We start from the raw sequence: 22371 nt of genomic DNA on the forward strand, positions 1-22371 counted from the left end.
CAGCTAAATCGATATAAAAAATGTAGCGAAATGAATTTGAAATAGTTATCACATTTGGTACATGGTATGCCGAATTCAGCTAGACGACTGACTTACTTAATTTTTCGAAATTTAAGCTTTTTCTGAATTTTTTTAACGGCCTTCCCGCTCCTACTCATTTGTTTACTTCTCTTTTTAACTATGGCTCATTGAAGCTTTTGCACAGTGCTGCCATCTATGCTTTTTTTTGTTAGACTCAAGACGTGGTTACAATTTACTTTAATTAGTAAGTAATTTTGTAAAAGAAGAAGGAAGGAAATGAATGTTAAGCATTATTAAAGACTACAAAACAATAGTTTTTATTTTTTCTTAAGCCAATTTTACAATATCAGAAATTGAAAACAATAAAACAAGTTGCAGAGAGAGCGCGTCTCCCTCTCTTTCGTAAGTTTCAAATCGAATGGATGCGAATTATTTCCAGTCCATGTTATTACAGATTCAAGATCCTTTACGTCAGGATATATCCTACATCGTAGTCCCATTCTAGACTCTAGCGTAGCGACTCAGTGAACCCATTTTGAAACCATTACTTATTTTAGGAAAATAAATAAAGCCATTAAACACTTAGTTTTGGGTCACATTTCAAGTTGTATAAATTGTTTATTAAATATACATGTTTTATGTGTTGTATTAGAAAAACAAATACATACAATAGGTTTTTATGCGATTGCAAAAATTAAGTCTTACATACTAACCAAAAAAAAAAAAAAAGTTTTAAGCTGATGTATAAAAATAAAAAGGAATTCTATTTACTTATATAAGATACACAAAAAAAATAAAGGAAAAAGAAACAAAAAGTTTTTGTTAACTACGGCATAGCCATAGTTTGTATACCCTTGCAAATTGATATTTTCAAAATCTATAACTAAGAATAAGAAACTGAAAAATAAAACCGAAAGGGAAACCAAAAACTGGCATTTCAACCTATCGTTCTCCTATGGTAGCTATATAGGTGATCTTAGTAATTTGATATTGATTTAACTACTATCTTCGAGAAACTAAATTGTTATTGCACTAAAAGTGTGTGTGTGTGTGAGCTATATAATCTCATCTGATTTGGTTGTAAATTAAAAAATGCAAACAACTAATACAATACAAAATTTGAGTTAAGAAAAATAACTTAATGAACCAAAGAGCGATTCCTGTTGGAAACTCTGAAAAAAATAGCTCAAACTGAAGTGCAAAATGCGAGACTAGAGGCACCAGCAACATCTTGAAATGGTTATCAAAAGGATTATAAACAACAGATATAAATATATACAATCAATTCTATTGAATACATCTTATAACTATACAATTGCTCTGGCCAAAATCTATACAAAAACTTGCAAGGGTATAGAATTAAAAAAAATAGAATAGAAAAAAAAAACAGAGCTGTTAGTATTTTAGTTTTAAGATTAAAGTTTTTAGTTCTTCGTTTAAATGTGTCTTATATGTATGTATATAGACCTAATCCGTTTTCAGTTCTTGTTTATGGATATTTTGGGTTAATATTAAATGTTTGTTTTATTAGGCAATTGGCTTGTGGTATATATTTATATATAATTACATATAATTTCCCTAAATAAATTTTGGAAAACATTCATAATATATGTTTGCCTTTTTGTTGGCTTACGACTAAACTAAATACTAACTGAAGTTACAAGCGGGAGACCAAATAAATTGAGATGATTAGGCGAACATTTTTTTTTAATGGGGGGATTTTCTTTTTCTTTTTTTTTTTTCTTTGTTCCACACATTTTAAACTATATTAAACTATAATTTTTAGTTCCTATAGAGAGGGGATGATTAAAGGATTGCAAAGAATTTGAAGAACATTTCACAATAATGTTATAAACATAAATTTAGATGTGTTTTTCTTTTGTTTTTTTATGCGTTTCAAACATCATAGACATACACGAGGGAGTCGCGTTGAGGTGATGTCTGGTGTGGGTGTAGTGAGATTGATATTGCGTTTTTTCTTTCTTTTGAGTCCAGTTAGTTGGTTAATTGGTTCATTTGTTGGTTGATAGCTTTCTCTGGTTTGTTAATTTTTAGTTTGTTAGGGTTTTCCAAATTGTTTGCCTTTGGCGTCTCGCTCAGTCTTAAACATAATTAGGTGGGGCCCCTCTACCTGATGTTGGCGAACAAATTAAGGACAGACTTGTTCTCCTTTTGGCTGCGCGCCTTACTAAATACATTCCAAAAGCGCAGCGTCTCATCGCCAGCACCGGTGACAATTGCCTCACCATCGGGACTGAGGGCCAAATAGAGTACACGATACGAATGACCGGTCAGTTTGGCCACTTGCGTCAACGATGGATATTTCCATACAAGTATCTGATTCTGCGAGTAGCCATGCGTGGAGACCAGCTCCGACGAATGCTTGGACCAGGCCAAATTGCAGACCTGCGAACCGGTATCCACGCACTGCATGGGCTGACCCGTCAGCGTATTCCAAAAGCGTATACAACGATCGGCGGTACCGCCGCCACTGGCCAGTAGGCCATGATGATGCGGTGACCAAGCAATGGCCTTCACAGCGGCCATATGTTCGGTATATGATTGCACGGGATTCACTGAATGCTGATTCCAAACGTAAAGACGATTGTCATTACCACCGCTGGCCAGGTACTGATTATCTGGTGACCATTTCAAACCGCATACTTCCTGCCGATGGCCAGCCAGGCGACGTTCCGATTGCAATTGCGGTGTACGTGTATCCCGCTGTATGATCCAACGATCTCTGGAACCACTCGACAAGATATCATTATTCCAGGCAAGAGCCCCAACCCGTGCCGAATGACCATTAAGTTTATTGATCTGCCAAAAAGAAATTTTCAATTAGTTTATATGCATTTTAGTTTGCTTTTACCATGTGCTCTCGCTCACCTGCTTATTGGCGGCCACATCCCAGACTGTAACATAGCCATGATGTGTACCAACGGCCACTGTATTGCCACGCTCATTCCAGGATACCGAGGTCACTGTATTCGCATCCGGACTGAGATCACACAGACGTGTAACCTGACTAGTACAGGCGCTCCATAAATAAACACAACTGCCCAGGCCCACAGCCAAAACATTTTGTGATGACCAATCGACCAAATTCAAATAGAAATCATCCTGCAATTCTGGAGCATCGAGTACTTTGAATGGTATTCTTGATATTTTCCTCGTTGCCTTTCTGGGTGAACGCAATAGTTTTTGACTTTTAGCGCTAACCGGTGACAATGAGTATGGACACTCGCCATTGTAATCCTACAAGAGAGAGAGAGAGAGAGAGTTAGAGTTAGAGTTAGGGTACAAAAAATACTAGAAAGATCTGTGGTTCTGACAATTGTTCCAATTGCAGCTGAGCATTAAATTACCAAAGTAAATTTCCAAAAACAGAAAAGGAAAGATATATACATCGATGTTTGCTTAACGCGTACTTGGCGTGGCAATTAACGCCATCGTGCTAAAAGCCACGGCCGCATCATCGACACGGTGGCCGCTGTCTGTCGCCGTTGTTTGCCCCCGCCAACTCTCATCTGGCAAAACCAAAGCAATTGCCTACAACGACGACGACTTTGGTCATTTGAATTTACATTTGGCACGCATTCCATTCCATTCCACATACCCATCGATCACAATAAAACCTTTGTAATAGAAAATGCGTGCAGAAGTATGTTAAGCGTATGCGTGGTCGTTGTAGGCCCTTAACCTAAGGGCAGCTCACTATGTTTTGTGTGTGTCTTCTCTCTCTTTACCTCATTTCCTTTCCTCGCCACACACTTATGCAATGTTGCGTTACAAATCCGTGATTTAAGTGCACAAAAACCCAATTGAGAAAGACAACTAAAAATACTAACTGAGGGGGAAAAACTATTGAGGGAAAAAGACCTTTAGTAAAGATCCCTCTGTTAATTAGAGGACTAGGATCATTCGCATTTATGTATGTATAATGTTGTCATTCATAGGACTCTCTTCCTCACATAGATCAAGAACTAGACAATACTTTTGACACCCTTTTTAATAGAAAATCGGGCTTTATCAAAATGAAATCACGTTGATATCTTGAGGACTGCTTAGACCCCATCTAAATTTGTTTAGAGTGTAGAAGGAGAAATGGATCCCTCTAGATAGTTATAGTTTTCGTTTGTATTTTCATAATATACCATTCTAATTCATTTAAGTTTTGCCAGAACAGAGAACAAATAGTATTATTTCTTTTTTCGATTAATGGGATTAATATTATACAATATCCATTTATCGACTAGAATATATGAACAAGTTGTTGTTTGGCGACCTTTTTGATTGATATCAAACCTTTTGTTTGTCAGGTCGAGGTTGAGATATTTCACATCGATCTTTAATGCAGATGGATCTCTCACTTCTATAGATGTCCATGCGTTTCTATAGAATTCTTAACATAGACCAAACGTGGAAATTAATGACTCAGGGACTCGGTACATACATATATTCTTACAAAAACTATGTGAATGGTAGACCATTCATTTCGATTGGTCAGTTGGTTTAAGTGAATTTCATTGTTTTCAGTTTCGATGTCGTTGTAACCATTTTGTTGTATATAAGCATATGAATCAGTTACAAATATGAAAAATCGAAAGCATATCATAACGTTCGAATTCTAACGACACTAAGAATTTTGTGTTTCTCAGAGCTAATCAAATAAAATATTTTTTTATTCACTTGAATCTATATCGTCTGCGTCAGCAGCACTAAATCATCATGGGAACCGACCGAATATCGAGTGTATATGGTTTGAAAATGGGTGTGGGTTGTCTGGGATCTGGATATTTGGGCTCTGGGTCAGGTGATTAAGCGAGTAAACATCCCGACAAACATTTTTCTTGTTTTCTTGTCGTTGTCAAAAACAAAAATAAATGTATGTTTATAAATTGTTACTTGTGTTTGCCTTAGATAAGTCGGGTTAGGGTACACTACTTTTTGTATGACTAAGGCACATTGACCTGTTGCGCTGCTATGATAACACTCTCCATTCCTCTAAGAGAATTGAGATTGGTTAACCCATCGTAAGCTTTTCCATAGTGGGTAGTAATGGGTTCCGGTTTATCTTTTTGTTTTTTGTGCACACACAGTTCATGATCTCTCGTCGTCCGTCATGCGAAGCCTAGCCTCTTAATTCATTTGATAAATTAAAATTTAATTCAATTAACTCAAGATAACCACCAAAAAAAAAATTTAATTACATTTGAAGTGGTTTTGTTTTTCTCTTGCGTTGCAGTATGAGATTATGAGATCATTTGTTGGTTGGTTGGGGAAAGGTCGAACAGACTGGCCCGGTCGGTCAATGGGTTGGCCCTTAATGGTCCACTTTACACATTTGGCCAGCAAAAAGTGTATGTGTGTGTGTGCTGTTTTAATGACTCCACTCACACACACACACACACACACACGCGAGAGTTTCTGGGGAAAATCCCCCCTTAAAAGGGGGACTCAAAAGTGACCATCATAAAACGTACAAGCCAAACAGCCATTAAAAAATTTAAATGTTTTTCGATGTGGCAGGGCAAGAGAAGAAGGCAGAAAATGTACAAAAAGTTAGAAGGAAGAAAAAGACAGTGGGCTGGAAGAGTGTGTGTGTGTGTGTGTGTGTGTATGGTAAGCCTATTAGAAATTCAATTGTTAAAACGCTTAACACACACACACACAGAGACCATTCATTGCCGACATATTAACTGCTGCCGCCGCGTTTCATGATCATTTTGTTGTCTGCTGCTGATGCCCGGACTGACAAATGTCAAAAGGAAATTCAAAGTCTTGTTTTGCTTTTTGCTTTGTTGTTTCTTTTGGACTGCGATTAAAATCTGTTGGCGGCCTATGCCCTCCTCTCTCCGCCTCCTCGAACCAAAGCCTACTGGAGTTTTGTTTGTTAATTTTGTCATTTCTGTATTCGTCATGGTTGTGTCCATTGTCTAATTAACAGGTCGGCTGTTAGAAAGCAAATTTTTGAAAGCAAGTACAGTCAATCCGTGGCCATAAACTGATACCCTTACCAAAAGTTATACTCGGACAGGCTAAGACGTTTGGGATTTCTATGTGAAGACGGATGAGCAATTCTAAAAGAGTATAACACATTCGTTACGTTTGTCGTTTTCAGTTTTTAGAAGAGTTACCGGCCAGCCGGCCGGCATTTATTTTGGTGTAGTTGTGGGCGGCGCTTGGAGGTTTGGAGCTTATAAATTAAACAAATAAACAACCAACCAAGAGACAGAAACCGACGACCAGTCATGATCATGGAACGAACGAATCTCTCTCAAGAGCAAAAGAGGTGAGGAATTTGGTGTGAGGGAAATGAGAAAAGAGAGTGGCTGCTCGCAAATGGAGGAATGTAATCCAAGCAGCAGCAGGTTGTCAGCCTTCTCCATCCCCACCCCCACCCCTCACCACAACCTCCTCCATTCACCTGTTTTTTTTTTTAACTAGTTTGAGGGTTAATCACTTTGTTAATTTATATACCTACTAAATGTAAACACACATATAAACGTAAAAATAGATATATGTATACATTTATATATATGTATATATATATATCTATCTATATACATGTATGAATAGTCACAGACTTCTTTGGTCTTTGTTAATGCTATGTTAATGCAAATGTCTGCTGCATAAATTTATAATAATAATAACAATAAAACAAACAATGAAAGAAGAAGTTCGGAACTCAGCATTCGGTGTCGGAGTCCAAGCCGGTGCCTAGCCTTATTGTACATACATACGAATATGACTGTGTGTGTGTGTGTGTTGTTTCTATAATTCCATAATGGCTTTTCGAATTGATTAACCAACAGGTGCACACACAAAAAAACGCAAACATCCAAACACGAAATTAAATCAGAAAGTAGCGACGGCTCTTTTAGTGAAATGAACGCGATCCACAGAAGAAGTTCAAGTCCAAGGCCAAAGCCAAAGAAAATGGACACATACTCCCACCCTTCAACCTGTTCCTAAGTAGCCGAGTAGATGCAATCGGGATCAAGCTAGCTAAGAACGGGCAAACAGGATTATATCAATAAATAGCAAACAGGATCAATATAATCTCTATAAACTCAAACTAGTGTTGGCCACGAATCTGAGAAGTTTAGTGTTTTCTTTCTTGAATTTAGCCAACGAACATTTTGGTAAACTCAACTCAACTCAAGCTGCACACATTAGCATCCATTGAATGGGGTAATGACAAACTGTCATAACAAATTTTTAAACTTGTCTATCATAAGAAATCACATTTTGACACATGGACGACTACCGACGGGGTTTGGTGGTGATTTGGATTCGGATTCGATGGTCTTAGCCAGTCCAGTCCAGACCAGCCAGCCATTCATTCATTCATTCATTCATTCACTCAGACGGACAGACAGACAGACAATCAGTATGTATGTACGTGTTTCTCTCATTATTTATGACAAAATTATTGCGACCGCACATAATTGAATTATATATGTATTGATGGGGAGGGGTGTGGCCAAAACGAAATATTCGTGTTAATTGCGAGGGCGTGATATAGATGAATGAATTGGGAATCGGCTGGCAATTGCTTTTAACAATAAATGATGGCAACAGCAGCCAGCAACCAGTGTCTTGGCCAAATAGTTTTCGACCACATTAATCAACTCAAATATATGGTTAAAGACGGTAGAATGAAGAGAGAGGAAAGGCCAAAGCGAGTTAACTGATCTGTTTTCTGGTATTTCAACTACTTGAACCACCAAATAATCTCTAGGTACACATCTCTACCTTTTAACCCCCTATCCCTCTATCTATTCCCCCGACCCTCCGCTCGGTCGTTTTGCTTTTTTACAGTCATTGCGCGCTATTGACTCAAGTGTCGTTTTAGACCACTGAAGTAGTTAGGGATTGTATGAGAATGGATGGAGATGGCGATGGAGATGAAGATTGAGAGAAACTGTTGACCACTTGAGAGTCTTTGGTCTTTTCTTTTCGCTTTCAACGACTGGCAACGTGTCAACTGTCAAAAATTAGTCAAAGCAAACGGCCCCCTCACTCGGTCGTTTGGTCGATCGGTCCGTGACTCCGTCTCCGTCTCTGTCTCGGTCCCATTCGTACGTGCCGGGAGTAATTCAAGAAACATAAATCTGATAAGTGAGCGCAAATATGTCAGGTCGGTAATAATAATCATAATCATAATAATAATGATGATTCTTTTGCAGCAGCAGCTGCTACAAAACAAGTGGCAATAGTTGCCTCTTTCCCCCCATCTTTTCCATCGTACGCAGGAGAATGAAGTAGGAGGAGAGTTGGGCTTAATAAACGATCTATCATTTAAGCTAGAGTTTTTATATTTAAGTTTTGGTTTTGGAAAAGCAAAAAACACTTGAACAATCAGTTTAGTTTTTGGTCTATGAAAAAGACGATCGAACCGGCTGTGCCTACACACACACACACACAAAGCAAACACACACGCACATGAATTGAAAGTGTGTTAACCCCGAAGAGCAAAGCTATTTTCCCCACTTTGGCGAAAAGCGATGGAACTGAAACCGGTTCAATAGACAGTAAGATAGAGAAATATATAGAGAGAGAGAGGAAGAGATTTTCCCAGACAAACAATAGCCACGAAGAGTAGGTAGATAGTTAGGTAGGCAGTTAGATGGTGCCCTCTTGACCTGCAACTCAACCTTAACCTGCTGTCGCGTCCATTCCAGCAATCTGCCTAGTGCATTCAACTCTCGGTTGCCTCAATTAGCACCAAAATGAAGAAAAGAACCAGACAAGACAAACTTAAGTTGACTGCAAATTCAATTAAATGCAGTTTTTTTTCGGGACAATAAGTCAATCAAAGTGCCGCCAGAATCCCAGACAGACTTTCCCACAGACTAATATATATGTCTATATATCTATATATATATTATATATATTTAGTTGGTTGGTTATTCTTACCTGTTTGGTGGGTGATTGATATTTGAATAGACTCCGCTTGGCTGCCGGTGTATAGGCATTCTCATTACGCTCCTCGCCGGCTGTCTTCACATCATCAATGGCCGATCCAAGGAGCTCATTCTTTAATAGACACGAATAGGCCAAACTATCGCGTGCCGTTTCGCCGCAATCTCTTTGCTTTTTACTCGTCTGTGGTGAATTATCATTTGACTTGTTAATGGATGCGAAATTCGTTTGCCAATTGTTGTTGGCCCTGGAAAAAAGAAAAACAACGGGAAAAGGGAAATGTTACTTTCTTACATAAATATCTATCTTTGATATATACAGATGCATACATATGTATGTATGTGTAGAGACAAAGTTATACCTTGAGTTTCGGTTTTTTTTTTTTTTGCCAAACATAAATTATTTATACAATCAACAAAACAATGGCAAATAATAGCAACAACAACAGCAACAAACGCAGAACTGCAAAAAAATTAAATTTATGCAAAGGCGTTCAAATTCAATTGTCCGCCCTGACGACCCTCGATCTGCCACGACACCTCCCTCTTCTCTTCTTTTACCACCCCAACACATATTCGTGTATTTGTGACAAAACAATTGTTATTATTTTTACTCATAAAACATAAAAAACGTGTGCAACGTGCAAAAAAAACACAAAAAAAAAATTCATATTGACGGTCAAATTTTTGCCAAATTTGCAAAATTATTTGCCATGAAATTTTGGCCAAGTGTGAGAGAATTTTGAACTTCCAACTAATAAAGAGAAATAATTTGTTGGGAGGTAATTCGTTTTCGTTAGGGGTATTGAATTGCATTGGAAACAAAAACTGTTTACGAATGCAATAAACGTTTGTGTGCGTCTCTCTCTCTCTCTCTCTCTCTCTTTCTGTCTCGCTCTTTCTCATTCCTCTCGTTTCATGATTACTATCAACCAAACGCATTTCAAGTGCCTACTTCCACCTACAATAAATCAATTTTATAAACATAAAGCGGATGAGGAACTCTGCCCCCGCTGACGAAGGGGAGTGGTGTGGAATGCATGAAATTGGGGGGAAATTGGAGACAATTCTATACAATTTAATTAAACACAAAGAGATAGAGAGAGCGGGGTAGCTTACAGGACCGGATTTTGAATAAATAGCGGCCACTGGGGCGTTGAAATTTTACTAATACTATGGAACAAACATAGCATCTTTAAGGCAAATGCCCCTCCCTCTTCCTGCCTCTGACTAGATTCGGCATTGCTCAAGCCCCTCTTATCTAGTTAGTTAGAACTTATATAGAAATGTTCATACACAGAAGACGATTTTTTAAATGGATTAGCTGTCTAGCGAATGGCTTAGTGGAGGCCATCGGGAAATTGAAATTTTTAAATGGAACATTTTGGTTCATTTTCATCATCAATTTCACAAGAGAGTTAAAGGTATGGGGCAATATAATTACTATTTGGCAATATGTCTTTATCAATTTCCACATTCAAACCGAATGAACCTTAGCCACCTTTCGAGCGCATCGAACTCATTAGTTAGCGAGCGCACACTCATTACCTATCCAATAAAAAGTTGTCTCGCTTTTTAGATCAAAGACGCCCCTTTATACGTACTTATCGATGAAAATCCATTTCATCATAGGAATCTACATAGATTTCAAAGTACAGTAAACCTTATGGTTTAGACAAAAGTTTATACTTTTTTGTCTTGTTCTTAAACCTTTTTTCTAGTATAATAACAGTTACAGTTTACACTTTCCTCTCCCCTATTATATCTTGGTAAGAGAATCTCCACGTCAACCATCCCGTTTCTAGTCATCCGCTTGACTTTGTGTAAGTTCTTAGAGCGTTTACATCAGGGCAGAGCTGCAGGCACCGTTAGCCCCATCGAGGCGCAGTGAGGCGGGAAATTCATAGGGCAATTGTTGTTGTTGTTGCTGTTGCTGATGTTTGTTGTCTGTTCTTTTGCTGCACACATACACACACGCTCGAAAGCGGAAAAGATGATGTAGCAGAAAAACAAAACAAAATAACGGCGGCTTTAGCTGAAGCCCCCAGGTTGGAGTTGGAGTTGGACTTGGACGAGTTCAATGTGCTTTAGTGGCCCTTTCAATGGCCCTGTGTATGTATGTGTGTGTGTGTATGTGTAACTCACCTGCATGGTATAAAGCGATCCAATGATGTTGGTGTCGTTGATGATTCCAAATTATCAAATAAATTTCTAGCCACTGGACTGTAATGCTTCAGTATGCGTTTCTCATATTCCGGACTAAACATTTTGGTTGATCTTTCTTTCTAATAATATTTATTATAAATATTATTTGATTACTTTCCTAATTTTTTCTTTTGGATGCGGAATGGGTAGATTTTCTGGAGTGTATGTGTCGATTAGTGTAATTAAATCAACTCCCAAAACAGAAAAAAATCAAAGGAAACTTAATAAAATATATATATATCGTATATATGTTTAGAAATCCAATTATTTTCGGAGTCCAAATTGATTTGTGGTACAAAATATATTATATATTTATTTATTTATGTTGAAAGAGATCTGTAAAAGAGGAAGAGAGAGAGGTAAGAATTAATTGGTTGTGATGTTAAAATTTAAATAAAATTGTAATTTGTTTTTATTTCATTTTTTCTCTCGCTCTTTCGTTTCACACAAAACACAGAGACACTCATTAATCAACGTCTTTCTGAATTTTAGGCAAAGCTCCCAAAGTTCCCCCTTACTTCTTCTCTTTCTCTCTTGTGTCTGGAAGAGTTCATGCTGGGCATGTCTAATCAGCCACGAGAAAGACAAAAAAAAAAAAAAAACAAATGAGAATTATTCTATTTCTATTTCTGTGTCTCGGTGGGCGTATCAATCAATCTGCTGTTGGCCAAAAGCAAACAGATTCGGCTAAGGGCAGGCAATCTCAGTTAACTCAGTGAATATCACACAACCCACAACTACTCCCCCCGCCTCCGCCTCGCTACACTCTCGCGCTTCCTCTCCACTGTTTTCTGTCATGTTGTTCAAATGTTTAAGATGTTACCATATGAATACTGAAAGGTCTGCCAAATAAATATCCATCTATCTATATCTATAACTATTCCGATCATTGACTCGTTCGTCGTCTTTATTTTGACTGGCACGCTTCGATTCTTAAGCTCCTCTTGCATTAAAATCCTTGCGTGCCCAACTATAATTAGTTTATGGGCGTTAAGTGTTGCTTGCTCCTGGGCTTGTTAGGTGGTTTACGAGGGCAGACTTTAAAGTAATTATATAGATACGCATTTCCACTTGTAACTTATTATGCAACTGCATTACTTCTATCCTTAATTCTCAGACAACCCAACGAAAAATGAAGTAAGTCGCCTCTCCGACTTAGTTGTACCATTCACTAGTAAAACAAATACATTTCAAATGTATAATAACAAATGCTCAGTATCCCCTCCTGGTAAGTGGGGATACCCCTCAGTATCCTCCTCCCAAAAGTGTCGAGAATGATAATTTTTCTCATTATCCACTTGCAAGTGTGTACAAAACGTGGCTATCCCTGTGTGTATGTATGTATGTATGTGTGTTTGTAAGTACCTTGTATGTGGTTACGTATCCAAGATACCGTGAAGTTAACTCACCGCAAACACTTCCGCATTGAAAACTTTTATAGACTTTCGTTATAAAATAACAAAAAAAAAACACCAAAAAAACCACACACATAAAATAAAATTTGAAATCGTTGAAAAACTTGATAATTTTAGAGTCGTTTGCTGTTTCTTACTTTTTTTTCTTTTTTTTTACAATTTTGTACTATTATTTTTTATTGTAGAAAATATATAGAGATACATTACAACCAATGTTCGACTGACTGACTGACTGACTGACTGAATGAGAGGATAGTTAGTTGTGTCTGACTGACAAAATGAAAATGGTTTACTTTGTTTGAACAATTTTTATAAAACACTCAACATCATACATACATATGCAGAGAGGGAGAGGGGATATAAGATAATAATTCGCATTTCTTACAGGTACAAAGCACAAAAAGGGACCAAACAGCAGGTACACTAACCACTGATAAGGCATATATGTATGTATGTACATAGGTACATATGTATGTGTATGTATGAATTTATGTACCTAAGTTTATGTCACCATCGTAAGCATGACTCAAAAATTTCATTAAGGTGAGGGTGAGGGTGAATCTCCGGCTTGAACGTTCATGAATGGTAGACAACATAACCGGCGACAAGCCGTAATCAATTCTCTTCCTTCCAACCCCTATGCTAAGACCACAATCGACTCCCCTCCCTTCAAGGCAAACCGAAAAAAGCTTAAAATATGGAATATTTATGTACACACGGAAATAAGTTAAAGTACATAAGTTTTGTTTGTTTAATAAGTGAAAATATTATTTACTTTTTGATGGGCGTGTGAAAGTCAAAGAATATTTTTTTAAGATTCTGATTTCAGAAATTGTATATGTAACTATTGTAATCGGAGGTAAGGTGGAGGGCGTCCATATATGTATGTATGTATGTACGTTAGTTTGTATAGAAACGTCTATATGTACAGGACAGATAAGAGCAAGAGGCAGAGCAAGAAGCCCTACAAAAAATGATATATGTATGTAAATGAAAATATTACTCATTAGAAATTAATATATAGATAGATTTAAATTAAAATCTTAACTATAAACATCTGAAATATTTGTGTAGAGGGGTTTTCAAAATGTTCTTGAAAAGCAAGATGATATCAAAAAACATTTTCCATGATTCACTTCTATATAGAACAAAAGCAATTGCTCTGATGATAATAAAAAAGTGAGTAACTAAAATGGTATTACTACTCATGCAAAATATAAAATATTTGTTTTTATTGCTTTATGTTTTATCAAAATTTATAATGCCACAAAAATTTATGGAGAAACAAATTCGATTGAATGCCCTTCTCCTCATTTGTTTTTGGCCCCCATTCGGTTGCTTGCTTTCTCAGTCCTGCCTTGGAGTGGGGTTTGAGGATTGAAAATTGTTGTCTATTTTTAAATTCTATGACTATAGCAATAGTATCTGTTGTCTTCTTGTTTGAGTTTAATACCATTTGCTGATTTATTTCACGCATATGCCGAAGGTCAGACAACAGACAGTTCTTCGTTTTCTATATCGCCTTCTCCACCAGTCCTTTCTCCCCCTCCACCACTAGTGTAGCTCTCTGTGGGGAGTCAGAATGTGAACTTTGTTGGCTATAAATATATCTTCTGTTGGCAACTGCGACAAGTGCAGGGGGGTTTGGGTGGGGGTATCGTTGGAGGTGTCTTATCAGCTAGGCTAAATATGACCATGTGTGAGAAATGTTGTTTTCTTCTTCAGCTGATAAGCAGAGACCACAGACAACATGATATGAAGAGAGCTAAAATTCATCCCTTTTCCATGGACACAAAGAGCACGAGAGGAAGAGAGCTAAAGAGCACACACACACACACACACACACACACAACACACGAGTTATAAGGAGAGACAAAAAATATTAATCGATAATTGTTTAGAAATAATGTCAAGGACATCAAATGCAAACGCCTTTTAGCTATGACTAAATACATATTTAGTTAAACAATTTGCAGCAATTGCTGCTAACTGATTTGTTCGTTCATTTTGTTGTTATTCCAATTGTGCATGCACTTAGCGCGACAGAGAGCGAAGAAAGACCAAGAGAGAAAAATGGATAGATGGAAAAAGAGAGCGTCGTGCGTGTCAGAGACGCACACAAATGTACAGCTAGTAAATAGTGCAACGAACGGTGTACATATATGTACATAGATATCCCCGCAACACTCCACTGTTTCCATCCATCACCATGAAACCACTAATGCATTTCAACTGTAAAATTATTCACTTGATTGCATTTTGCACTTACGTTTTACGTTTCTACGACTTCTCTTTTGACAAATTTTCATTTAGGCGCTAAACACTATTTACAACGGTTTCAATTTGGATTTCATTCTCAACTCTGTGTTTCTATTTTGCCTCTGCCTCCTTTTCTTTTTGGCTATGCTTCTCCGTTGGGGGTTGATTTGGTTTTCCTTTTTATGTGTTTTTCTTGTTGTTATTTTGTCCTTCACTCAATTACCACAGTTGACATTGACGGCGAATGCACTACGCGATTTTCTAACGGTTTTATTCGATACAAAATGCTGGTGTTATTGCATTTGACTTTTCTGCGGGCGTCCGCGCGTCATCTGCCGCTGAAGTTACAACAATTTTTGTTACGTCTGTTCCGTTTTTTTGTCTTTACGCGTTGTGTGACCAGTTCGTTGCAGAATAGTGTGACCCTATCAACAATGCTTAAAATTCCATACCACATCACAATCATCTGCAGTTTATTAGTATATTTGGTATATATTCAGCAGCTAGCAGCCCTGGGGAATATTTTAAATTAAAATGCAATTTGAAATTATGATATTGCTGAAGGAAATATGAACATCTATTTGTCATAAATTATTAGAACTTTCCAACACAATGAATATTTGTTAAAATTTGCAATTTGATAACTCGGTGGGAACGAAAATACCAAAAAAAAAATAATTAAATTGGTTCCCACAAAATACCAAGTAGATTTACGGTCGGCCGTTAAAGTTCAAAAATGAATCATTTGAAATCGTATGGGAATGGGATTGTGATTGGGTATTGGGTATAATTCTCATCATCTCAATCAAATTCACATGCGGTTCTCATTCATGTCACTCAATTCGCTAGCTGGCGAATTATCACGCTGATGACACTCTCGTTGATTCTCAATCATGTCCAGGCTCCAAACCTCCAGGAGAACGCTCTTCATGCAGCTTCGTATATATGTGAGAGCAACATCAGTCAAACTTCCATCATCTTCACGGCGCAACGGCAACTCCAATTTATTTAAACCACATGCATCGACATCCTCATCTGGCATTTGCAAATCTTGAACACACATTGATGGTGAATCAGTTGTGGAACTGGATGGACTGTTAGTTGGAGTAGATGACATTATGTAGACGACTTTTGAACAGAAAAGGAAGAAAATTTTGAATAGGCAAGTCTATTGAGAGACGAAATGTGAAAATGAGGAACTGCTCAGATAGACTGTTCTATGATAGGGGTATGTAGAGGTATATATGAAATGAATACTGTCAATCGGCCTACTTATTAACTTTTAAACAGGTATATATAAAATGAACACTGTCAATCGGCCTACTAATTAACTTTCAAATTATTCGTTAATCCACATTATCCCCGACGGAGTTACCTTTCAGTATTGCTTCAACGGAAGTGAAACGCCTCCTACGTCGGAACTGGATAACAACAGTATTATAGTTTGTTTATGTCTCCACTGAGCCACCGACTAACTTTCAAAGGAACTTCCAACAATCTGTTATATCTATCTATCAAAAACGTTTTGAAAAATGGTAACGTCACGTAATGTTAAGGGAGTGGTGGTAGGATTCCCAGGTTTCTAGAAAATTTGGGTCACGTGACTAATAGACAGCGCCAAATAATACGCCACAAATAAAATGATATACATATATTTCAAAATTCAAAAAAAAAAAAAAAATGTTGATCAATCTTTTTTTTTTTTTTTTTTTTTTTTTTTTTTTTTTTTACAATTATTAGCATCTTTTGATAAAACTTAAAAAATTAAAACTTACAATTATAGAAATAAATACTTTTTTTTTAAAATTCCTCCATGACAAAGGCGGGATATGAGAGGCAGACAGACGGAAAATAAAGCTGATTTCGATCGATTTCGATTTGTGGTTTAGCTTGCATTGACACATTAAAAAAAAAAAATATATATAGTAAACATAAACTTGTATAAACTTATTGCCATAAATTACTAGACTATGAATTTTAGTTTATTGTTGAGATATAAATATAAATATATATATGCATGTATATATATGTGTGTGTATATCTGTCTATATATTAACATTTTCTATGTACATTACAAACGAATTTGTATTTATGTATGTGTGTGGTGGTGTGTGTGTGCCAATTATTGTGTCCAAAACTAATTACTAATTTTAATTAAGATTTTTTTGTTGTTTTTGTTGTTTTTCTTTTTGTAGTTTTTGTTTTTTTTTGTATTTGTACTTGGAATTTGTTTTGTTGGTGTTTTTGTTCTCAAAAGCTGCAGAGAAGGCAAAGACGGATCAGCCAACCTTCTCCTGGACAGTATCAGCGCCTGCGCGTTGTTGCTGCTGCTGCTGATGTTGTTGTTGTTGTATTACTACTATTACGATTTCGTGGACTATAACAGGTAATGGCAGACATAAGACTATTTCCACCCAAAGACGTGGAGGAGGATGATCCCATTGAATTGGTCCCGCCGCCGCCGCCGGCAGAAGTATGACTGCTGCTGCTGCTGCGCAGAGACCAACGTTTATTCAAATGATCGGCTGCTGCGGCTAGGGCAGCTGTATAGGCTCTTGTGCCAATGGCCAGAGTGGGAACAGCACCATTAAGCTTCTTCGGCGAGGGCGGAGGACGAGCAGATATTGCACCACCACTGCATGGTTGCAATCGAGTTGATCTACCAAATTGACCGCTGCCACCACTGCTGCTGCTGCTGCTACCACTGAGTTGATGATGAGGAAGGTGTAGCTGATGATGGTGTCGGGCACTCAATTGGCTGGCACTTAGGGTGGTGCGCCGTAGACTGCGTCTCTGTTCACGCTCTTCTTCTTTGGTTCGTTTCAGGCGACGTGAACTGGGACTGGAATTGGCAGGGGTCGTTGTGGCTGTATTTGATGGCGTTGTTGGGGTTGGCTCTGGCGCTGGCCTTGGCGTTGTCGGCGTGTTGGCAACTGCAGAGACAAAAGAGTTGTTTGTACGGCTGCTGGATGAAGCAGCAGGTGACCGTGATGAAGATGAGGATGTTGTTGATGCCATTGCAGCTGGTACATTTCTAGTGCGCAGAGTTCGCTTTGTCAAGTCGAGATTGCCTAGATTGCAGATGCTACTCCTTAGTTGACGTTTATTTACTCCAGTATTGATCAGGCTATGACTACGCCGTGTCATTACCATATTGGTTGAGGAGGAGGCTGACGTTGAGGCGGAACTGACACTGGCCCCCACATTGACAATTCGTCGTCGATTAACTGAGGCTGAGGAACTACCGCCACTTGTGACATTGTCATTTTCATTGCATTTGTTGTTGTTGCCTACAGAGGTGGAACCAGCTCTTGCTTTTGGGCCGCCGCCTACCACCGTATCGGGGTTCACTCTGTTGTCAGCACCAGATTCCTCTCTGGCCTCAATTTGCTCGCGTTCACTGTATGCCACAATTGCAGCAGCACTGGCTGTGATAAAGGACTTGGCCTTGGTGCTCTTGAAGATTTGATGGCGTCGTCGTGTCTGCATATGCTGGTGATTTTCATTGGGCACATTGCGATAGCGACGCATTTGGCGAATGAGTGGAACCGATTGGCTGCCAGCCAAAGCATTGGCACGCTCAAGTGCCTCACCCACGTTGGGTGCGGCGGCCACGGGAGTGCAGTCAACCTGTTGCAACTTCTGGATTTGCTCAAATATATAGTGTACAGCATCGGCATCCTCTTTGCGAATCTCGGCAACTGTCTCTTGGAATTGCTGAGCTGCCGAAGTGGAGGCATGTATGGGTGTTGGTTCTGGAGTGGCAGGTAGGGTAGAGCTAACCTCATTGTCCTGCAGTGTGGGGGCAGTGGGGGGATCGGGATGGGATTGTTTCGGATCTGCAAACGATTTCTGCTGTTGGTGTTCTTTGGATCGCTCCTTGGACATTTGATCGGGCTTCTCCTCTGCTGAATCATTATCTTCTTTACCCGGTAGTTGCATTGATGTATTCCTACTACTCCAATCAGTTGCATAGCCAAATTCTCCACGACTCGAGCTGCTGGTGGCTTCCATCATTTGTTCACGTGCCACCTGTTCCTCTTCTTCGCGTTCCTGTTGCAACAATGCATTCAATTCGAGTAGTTCTCCAGGTTGTGTCCAGTTGCTCTGCTGTTCCTGCTGCTGCTGCTGGTGCTGATGTTGCTGCAATTGGAGCTGCTCGCTTCGCGTCTCCAGCTGCGTTAGGGAGTAACCCTCCTGCTGCTGATAGAGCTGTTGCTCCTGTATAATCTCATGCATCCTATGAACATCAACTCCAACTCCTGTACTTCCTCCTCCATTTGCTGCATTACCTCCACCTGTGGCCGAGGTTGTAGCTGCTGCGGCAGCAGCCGCCTCTGATCTATTGCGAGCCTGTTGCTCCTGTTCATTGAGCAGGGTGTTGTATGATTCGGCAAAACTAAAGTCTGTGGTAACAGCAGTTCCACCATTAGCCACATAATTGCTAAAGCTATGATGGTCCAAATCTGTTCTAACAACTTGAACTCTCGAACTGCTGGTTACCGAGCTCGAAGTGGAGGATGCATTGTCGTAGATGGCGCTCCGGTCAATGCTGGTATCCGAAAATATGCTTATATTATGTTCGGCATCTAGTTCCATGGCTCGCTCTTGTTCTTTTTCAGCTTGTCGCTCTTCGGGAAGCACCGAAGCCCAAGGAGTATTGGATGAAGGGTTTTGAGTGGGTACAATGGATCTGCGGCACAATTTCCTATGAATGGCTAGACTTTGTTGCATTCGTTGACCATCATATACCTCCATTGTTGTTGCAGCTACCGTTACGATGGCTGCTGCTCCATCACAATTGTTGGCAACCTCTTCATCATCGACCTCAGGTTCCTCCTCTTCCTCTTCTTCGTCGTCATCGTCGTTGTTATTATCCTCGCCACAGCCTTCGGCGACATCTTCGTCCATGCCATAATAATCGAAATTTCGATATGGCTCCGGGGGCAAATGACGCTTTGCCAAGGCACTGTATGGAGTATCATGAACATATTCTTCTTCCTCAATGCATAACTCAACGGGACAACTATTCTCTCTGTCTAGCCTTTCGTCCTCATCCATCTCGTCATCTTCATCAATATCGGCCTGATCCTCGGCCTCCAGAAACATGTCCATATCGACTTCACTGACGCCATTGGAGGATTGCGAACCATTTGATGTAGCTGGGGTTAGTATCACAGTTACGACAGATGTATTGTCTGCCCTCATCTTTTTGGCTGCCCATGTTTTTAAAGCTTGATCTACCAATGCCTTGCTTGGATTCATTACATCCTGTTCATTGAGAATTTCACCAATTAGATGCTTTTTCCGAACACTGTCCACTGCCTCCGTTGGAGTAACCACATTCCAGAGGCCATCGGTGCCGAAGATAAGGCATCTGTGACGAAAGAAATGTCATCGTTATTTATATGTACATATGTAAATTGGAATTGCTACAGAAACTTACCTAAATGTTTTTGGATCTATTTTAACAACCTTAACATCGGGATCAGGGCTAACAACAAATTCCTTAAATCTTGAATTATAACTCCATAGATCGCCCAACGATCGGGCAACAGCTAAAAATGGTATATCATCGACTAGTGTTCGTCGTCGGATGGGTCCACGGTGCATTGGATCTCGCGGACGATTCCATACAACGCGCGGTACTCCCGATTTAATGGCCACATTACCACCAGCTCGTTGAATCCGTGCTTTCTCGGCTGCCGACTCGGGTTTGTGATCTGTGGTCAATTGTTTAGCTCTCCAATGTCTCTCATTTTTCTTTTGATAACCAAGAACAATCCCCGAATCGCCCACATGACCAATATAGATCTTTTCTCGTCGCATAAATGCCACTGTGGCTGTTGTTCCAGCTGTACTTAAATGGCCATTAGCAGTACGTGGCCATTTTTCTATAATAGAAATAGATGGATTAAAATCATAAATTAAAAAAACCAAAAGAAATGGAAATAACAATACACACACACATACAAAAATTGGACCCACTGTGCGCGCGCCATTATGAAATTTTGAAACGCCTTTTTATGGCGCATACGGGGCGGGCGATACAACAGTACTGTCATCTCTTTTTAACTACCGCAAAGAGTTGCCACTTTACGACAAAGTGGCAAGCCTGGGAATATTCCACTAACATTTTAGATGACTGTATGTGTGTGTGTAGGTGTGACGAGACAATAGTGATGGGCATTGAAGCGATTGTTGAGTCATCGCATAGATTGCGCATTGCATAATTCAAACAATACACACATGCAGCAATTATAATGAAATATAATAATATATATTCAGTTATATTCCAATCCAACTATCGCTTTTTGAACATTTTACACATGTAGATAACTATGCATGTATGTATGTATGTGTGACCAAATTCTATGGATTGTTGCCATTAATCGTTTGATATCAATTAATCAAATCAATCTAACCATAATCCCCTCTTCTCAATTCAACTTACCTTGTTCCCGCCACATAGCAAAATGTGTAGCAATGTAACCCTCACGTATGGCTCGCAATACATCCTCATCATTGTCCGACCAGAATTGCTTTTGCTTCACAATTTCTAGCATTAAATGCTCTTTGGCAAATAGCGCAGCCTCATTGCCACCATGTCCATCGTAGATGCCAAAGAAAGCATATTCCAATTCATGGGTTAGCGGTGACTCCTGATACGCCACAGAGAATTGATCCTCCATGTATTTACGTCCACCTTGACTGCATTGGCCAGTGACTCGCATATTAACACCCAGTGTGGAGCAGGGTGAGGGTGAAGCATGGCGATTGGGATTGGGATGATGATTACTACCAACGACAGATGCTGTTGCTGTTGTTGCTGCTGCTGATGATCTAGCTTGAACAGTGGCCTGTGGTTTTCTTAGACGACTGTGTACTGCACCTCCACCACCACGTGAACGAATGGGTTGATCCTCTGCCGAAGTATCCACGTCAAGGCAACGCAAAATTTTTGGTGGTCTTTCTACCTCTTCCGTTTGCCCGTCATGCTCTTCCTCTGTAAGGGCTGCAACAGATTCCTCTGATACACCAATATTTGGGCTGTGGGACGATGTTGCTCCCACCTCAACAAGCACAGAGTGATTGCTGCTGCTGTTATTGTTGAGGCGAGAACAGCGTTGACCCACAGCTTGACATTGGGATTGTGTTGATGAATTCTGTTTGCTGCGTTGGCGAGGACGTGGTGAGGTAACGGCTATTCGAGGTATACTAGTAACAGACGCCGATGATGATAATGACGATGTTGGGCGCGCTGGTGGTGGAGGTGGCGAAGCATAATTTATGATATCATATTCCACATTGGTTACATCCTGTTCCAGCTTATGCTGCGGCTGCTCCTCCTCCTTCTGGGCTGCTTCTAGTGTATCGGTCTTGGTTTCTTCAAGATGTACCACAATCCTTTCGATTGGCGTTTTAATAGGGCATTTTTTGTTGCTATTGCTGCTGCTGCTGGTGTTGTTGCTGCCACTGCTTGCCGTCTGCATTTTGTTTATGTTCTCTCTTCCTCTTCTTAATCGTCGTCGTCGTCTTCT

The 22371-nt window shown here is 39.4% G+C and overlaps 2 protein-coding genes across 3 annotated transcripts; both read right to left on the reverse strand.

Annotated features, from left to right (window-relative positions):
* Nucleotides 1-1519: 1519 nt before the first annotated feature.
* On the reverse strand, nucleotides 1520-15212 carry LOC6648369 (fizzy-related protein homolog). Of its 2 annotated transcripts, none has more exons than XM_002071380.4 (5): nucleotides 14841-15212; nucleotides 11097-11492; nucleotides 8947-9199; nucleotides 2911-3279; nucleotides 1520-2841 (listed from the first exon to the last, which is right to left on the reverse strand). In XM_002071380.4, exons 2-5 carry the CDS (start codon nucleotides 11216-11218, stop codon nucleotides 2149-2151), a joined length of 1437 nt encoding a protein of 478 aa, XP_002071416.1. In that variant the 5' UTR covers nucleotides 11219-11492; nucleotides 14841-15212; the 3' UTR covers nucleotides 1520-2148. The 2 variants fall into 2 exon arrangements, with proteins under 2 accessions (XP_002071416.1, XP_046867089.1); XM_047011133.1 differs by lacking the exon at nucleotides 14841-15212 and adding an exon at nucleotides 12566-12580.
* A 1578-nt stretch (nucleotides 15213-16790) lies between these two features.
* On the reverse strand, nucleotides 16791-22323 carry LOC6648371. Its single transcript, XM_023179057.2, has 3 exons — nucleotides 21285-22323; nucleotides 20277-20724; nucleotides 16791-20207 (listed from the first exon to the last, which is right to left on the reverse strand). The coding sequence occupies exons 1-3, from the start codon at nucleotides 22321-22323 to the stop codon at nucleotides 17135-17137; spliced, it is 4560 nt and encodes a 1519-aa protein (XP_023034825.2). The 3' UTR covers nucleotides 16791-17134.
* Between the last annotated feature and the right edge of the window lie 48 nt (nucleotides 22324-22371).

Source organism: Drosophila willistoni (assembly GCF_018902025.1).
Source record: "Drosophila willistoni isolate 14030-0811.24 chromosome XL unlocalized genomic scaffold, UCI_dwil_1.1 Seg141, whole genome shotgun sequence".
Lineage (NCBI taxonomy): Eukaryota > Metazoa > Arthropoda > Insecta > Diptera > Drosophilidae > Drosophila > Drosophila willistoni.